This window comes from Notothenia coriiceps, unplaced genomic scaffold (assembly GCF_000735185.1).
Source record: "Notothenia coriiceps isolate Sejong01 unplaced genomic scaffold, NC01 NC01_scaffold00001432, whole genome shotgun sequence".
Classification (NCBI taxonomy): Eukaryota; Metazoa; Chordata; class Actinopteri; order Perciformes; family Nototheniidae; genus Notothenia; species Notothenia coriiceps.
The window spans coordinates 1-5413 of NW_011334133.1; the positions used below are offsets into that span (position 1 = coordinate 1).

General features: G+C 35.5%; 1 protein-coding gene and 1 long non-coding RNA gene across 2 annotated transcripts; both read right to left on the reverse strand.

The window, feature by feature from the left end:
- Positions 1-1490: 1490 nt before the first annotated feature.
- On the reverse strand, positions 1491-2592 carry LOC104960826 (uncharacterized). Its single transcript, XR_800023.1, has 5 exons — positions 2505-2592; positions 2134-2184; positions 1992-2057; positions 1652-1726; positions 1491-1553 (listed from the first exon to the last, which is right to left on the reverse strand). It is a non-coding gene; the product is annotated as an uncharacterized lncRNA (long non-coding RNA).
- LOC104960830 (low affinity immunoglobulin gamma Fc region receptor III-like) lies at positions 2593-5197 on the reverse strand (the record flags this gene model as incomplete). The annotated part of the gene is made up of 6 exons (XM_010789004.1): positions 2593-2636; positions 3401-3457; positions 3641-3889; positions 4629-4880; positions 5001-5060; positions 5139-5197. Coding segments are annotated over 6 exons (721 nt in total), but the record flags the coding sequence as incomplete, so codon positions are not given.
- Positions 5198-5413: the final 216 nt, after the last annotated feature.

Consider the following 5413-nt stretch of genomic DNA (forward strand, 5'->3'; position numbering starts at 1 on the left):
GAGGAAGAGGGGACACATGTTGATGTAGAAGAGACATGAAGAAGAGGGGACACATGTTGATGTAGAAGAGACATGAAGAAGAGGGGACACATGTTGATGTAGAAGAGACATGAAGAAGAGGGGACACAGATGTAGAAGAGACATGGAGAAGAGGGGACACGATGTTGTAGAAGAGACATGATTTGAGATGTAGAGACATGAAGAAGAGGGGACACATGTTGATGTAGAAGAGACATGGAGAAGAGGGGACACATGTTGATGTAGAAGAGACATGAAGAAGAGGGGACACATGTTGATGTAGAAGAGACATGAAGAAGAGGGGACACATGTTGATGTAGAAGAGACATGAAGAAGAGGGGACACATGTTGATGTAGAAGAGACATGAAGAAGAGGGGACACATGTTGATGTAGAAGAGACATGGAGAAGAGGGGACACATGTTGATGTAGAAGAGACATGAAGAAGAGGGGACATATGTTGATGTAGAAGAGACATGGAGAAGAGGGGACACATGTTGATGTAGAAGAGACATGAAGAAGAGGGGACACATGTTGATGTAGAAGAGACATGGAGAAGAGGGGACACATGTTGATGTAGAAGAGACATGAAGAAGAGGGGACACATGTTGATGTAGAGACATTAAGAAGAGGGGACACATGTTGATGTAGAAGAGACATGAAGAAGAGGGGACACATGTTGATGTAGAAGAGACATGAAGAAGAGGGGACACATGTTGATGTAGAAGAGACATGAAGAAGAGGGGACACATGTTGATGTAGAAGAGACATGAAGAAGAGGGGACACATGCTGATGTAGAAGAGACATTAAGAAGAGGGGACACGTGTTGATGTAGAAGAGACATGGAGAAGAGGGGACACATGTTGATGTAGAAGAGACATGAAGAAATGGATTTTGCATAATAGGGGACCTTTAAAAATGTTAGATCCAACATTATCGCTATAAAAAATAAAAATGTCAGTATTTTCTATGTTTTCTGTCCAGCACTTAAAACCATTAAACCATAACCTAAAAATAATTCAGAAAAATGCAACAATCTGAGAAAAAAGTCAAAATACCCAAAAAAAAACTGAATTTGGGGGAATTGTTTTCTTTGAATGCCTTGTGTTAAAATGTGCTATATAAATAAAGTTGGCTTGAAAATTCTGAGCAAAAAGTCAAAATTCTCTAAGAATCATTCATATATATTGAAAAAACTATTCAAATGTGGCCCCCATCCTTTATATTTACAAGAGTGTGTCATTCATAACTGTACATGACTCAACATTCAAAGATATATTTGTAAGGTGCTAACAAAATAAAGATTATTATTTTCACTACTTTAATGGGTCAAAATAACTTCTACTGTTCAGATATCTGTAGCTATTCTAAATGGAAAGCTACAGATATCTGATAAGCATTTTAATAGTGTGAATTATTTGTGTGCATCTTCTAGATTACATTTTTTAACTGCAGTTTGATGAAATACGAACCGTGAGTTTGTGGAGTCTCATTTATAACCAACGCAGAGTAAACTGTTTCAAATGAAGGTTCACCTGCAGGGACAGAATGTCAGTGAGCAAGAGATGAACTTAAAGAAAGCACATTATAAATATATATTTTGACTAATAATTATTTTTAAAGTCCCCCTCACCTGCTTCAGTTTGTGGGTTTTGGCTGTGGTCTGTCTCGATGCTGAGGCTCGGATTATCAGCAGCGTCTGCAGCGTCTAAAATAAAACGCAGTGTGTGAAACGCTGAGAGAGCTAAAATAATTTACACCTCTGCACGTCTCAACTGTCACTTTCAGCACGTGACAACGATCTTTAAGTACCACTCAAAGTAAACCTTTGCCTCTCAGAGTGAGCAGTATATACTGTATGTTGTTTGAATCTGGATTCATAATAAAGAAACAGGGTAACTATAATAGTTGTTTTTTTTCCCTAAATCGTAAAAAAAATAAAATAAAAATGAGATATTAAAGTGAAGTAAAACCTTGGTGATGTCTTGGTTTTTTGACGACGAGAGCATACGTGACATTTTCCTGATCCTCTTCACAGGCTGCAGCTGGAAACACATCAAATAATAAATTGTCGTCTTAACTATTTGGCAATAATGTACATTTTGTATAACTCACCGTTTAGATTTTCCTCGCATGGTGAATCTGCTGTTTGTGTCTTTGAGGAGTCTGGTGCATGAAAAAGCAAAACAATTATGGAAAAACAGGAAAAAAATACATTAAAGTTAGATTTGTAAATAACAAGTCTAGAATACTCATCAACAATTATGTGTACTATTGTCCTCACAGCTTTACTTTATGTATATCAGTTCTATAATGTATTAATAATGTAGATAACTTGTTTCTCTCTTCGTAAAATCTCTGTGTAAATGTTTTGTTTTGAAGAAGTTCTCACTTTAATGGTCCTTAACATTGGATTTAGAAGTAAGTAAGCTATTATTAACGTATTTGCATGTATACAAATACACAATGTGTTGAGATGTTCATACCTCTGTGTTTAATATAAATGACTCCCAGCACCAGCAGCGCCAAAACCAAAATGAAAATAATGATAGTGGCCCACAGCAGGACGGAGAAATTGAGGAAAGGACGCATTTCTCCATTAAGTAGGTCACCACTTTCTGTAATACACAAAACACAATGTTAGCATAAAGCATTTACATAATCATATACATAATGTTCTTGTGATGGACGATTTACATTTCCTCACAACTTAGTTTCAGTGGTGGACAGCAACTAAGTGCATTTACTCAAGTACTGTACCTAACTACACCTTAACGTACTTTACTTTGGTATTTAAACTTTATGCTACTTTAAACTCATACTCTACAACAATTTAGAGGGAAATAATGTAATTTTTGCTGCATTTGTTTGAAATCTGGAGTTAATTTACGTAATACTTAATACATTTATAGAATATTAAACTGCTAAAGATTATTATCCATCAGTACACAAAGTAGTTAAAATAGGTATCAGTAAAAAAATAAAAAAGTTTTATTTAAATACATACTAGATTTTGCTTTGAATACTTATGGAAAATATAAATCCAGAACTTTTATTTGTACAGATTTTTTTTGTTTGGTTATAGAGCGTTATAAGCAGTCCTGCCACTGGCCAAATACGGGCCCTACGCCAAATGTTTGTCATGAGGCTAAATGCGTATAGGGAGGGGCGGGGTTTAAGAGAAGTAAAATATTTGAGTATTTTTTCCACCTTTGATTCATTGTTTATAGAATATGGAAATATATTACTTCACATTGTAAACTCAAATTTGAGAAATATAATTTGGCGTAAAACTTTTAATGATGCGCTGCACACCTATCCCTATTTTAAGTGTTTTATTCATACTGATACTTATATTTGTTATTCTGAAAGGAACTCTTACCTGTCCTATCCTGTGTTTCACTCGTATTGCTGTTGTTGCTCTGAGGTCTGAATTTCCCTATGGGGATCATTAAATAAATGTACATTTTACTGGCAGTTAAATTTGACTATGAACTGTGTGAGGTCTATTTTAGCCTAAATAGCAGTTCATGCCAAATACGGTATATATTTAATAGGGATATAAAAAGTGTGCTTCTCGTAAATAGATTAAATATCATCTTTTGTAGTTTTTGTATCTCACCTATGACAGCAAACCGGCTCTCTGGTGATTCTCCACCTTCAGAGATGCTGCACTTGTAGAGTCCTTCATCAGATTTAGAAACTCTTTGGATGGTGATGTTTCCTGTCGAGCTGCTCCTGATGAGGCGGCCATCTTTATAGAAGTCAGCTGAGAGGATGGAGGAAGTGGTCGTCTTGTTTCTGCAGCTCAGAGTCACAGATTCTCCCTCTCTCACAGGAAGCACAGGACTCTCCAGGATCACAGAGCCAGCTGAACAACATCGGGATAAAATGTTTAATCATACAGAAAAATATGGAGTTGCTTCGAAAAATGTGACTTAATACAGACACAGGCATTATAGAACTACTGTGAATGTAAATGTGGCTGCTAACATCCACAGAGTGAATGAAAATATCAGAAATAAACAGAGCTAAATGATGAATAAATCAGAAAATAAACAGTTATGAATAGTAGTGTATCGAGGTATTATTAAATGTTTCCTGATATCCCTGTGGCAGCGTTGCAGGTTGAGTGTGATATTTATATTATATTTGAATTTGACAATTGTTAAATTGTCATCAGAGACAGGACAAAAAACAACTACTTAACTCGTATTTTGAAAACCTGTAAATTTGTTTTTCTTTGTAAATGTTGTGATCGAAATCAAATTTAAGAAAATTGCTATCTGCAACGCTAAGCTATTTGAAAACAGTTTGGAGCTTGCTTTTCATTGCATTTACTTGTTCAATTCAGTTTTCCCTAACAATATTTAGATGAGAAAAGTTTATCTTCATTTTTTAAATCATTTTTTACAAATATGAGGAAAGTGCTTTATTATTTCTGATTAAGATGTAAAATAAGAGCAAAAACAGAAATATATATTTTAATCATGTAAAAACTATGATTAAAATAAGTGTTTTCAAGAAATACAAATATACAAAAAAGGTTTAAATTAGGTAAGTAAAGTTAGGTTATATTTGAAGACTTAAAATAACTATAATAAACATACCGGTGACAGTGATGTTGACAGAATTGCTCTTCTCTCCTTTTTCATCCTCACACCAGTAAACTCCACTGTCCTTTGCATAGGCCTGTTGAATGGTGCATTTCAGTGTTGTTGAATTAATCATAGAACAATCCTTTGTTAACTTTTTACCATTCCTGATTCCTTTGAAATTATACCCAAGACCCTCGCAGAGAAAAGAGAAGGGCTTGTACTCAAAGAGCTGCAGTCTCTCTGCAATAATACGAAAAGCTGTGTCTGAAAAACAGAAATGAAGACAATAAAACATCTGATAAATAGTGCCAAATTGTTTGGGGTTTAAAATAAGGACAGCATGATGCGAAAGTTCAAAGTATATCTTTAGTAGTTTCTACCCACCATTGTTTTGCGAAGAACTCTCCTGAATATGTGCACCCAGCAGAATGATTACACCCGTCACTATATGAAAATAAACTTTATGTCAGACAAATATATATTAAAAGAATAAATGAAAGTTGAAAGAAAGCTGAGACTCACGCAGTCGGCAGCAGAGCGCTGTGACCTCCATGATGTCTTCCTGCTGTCTGAGCGTCTCACTGTGAGACACAGAAATATAATGTGAGTGACAACTTCCTCTTCCTGTGCAGAGTATTTCTGAGGCTGGGGTCAGACTCTCTGTGGTTTCAGCTCAGAGCTCATGGCCATTTCTACATTACATTACATTACATGTTACTTGTAGGCACTTTTATCCAAAGTGACTTACATACTCAATACTGTGGACAATCCCCACAGACACATGTTGATGTAGAAGA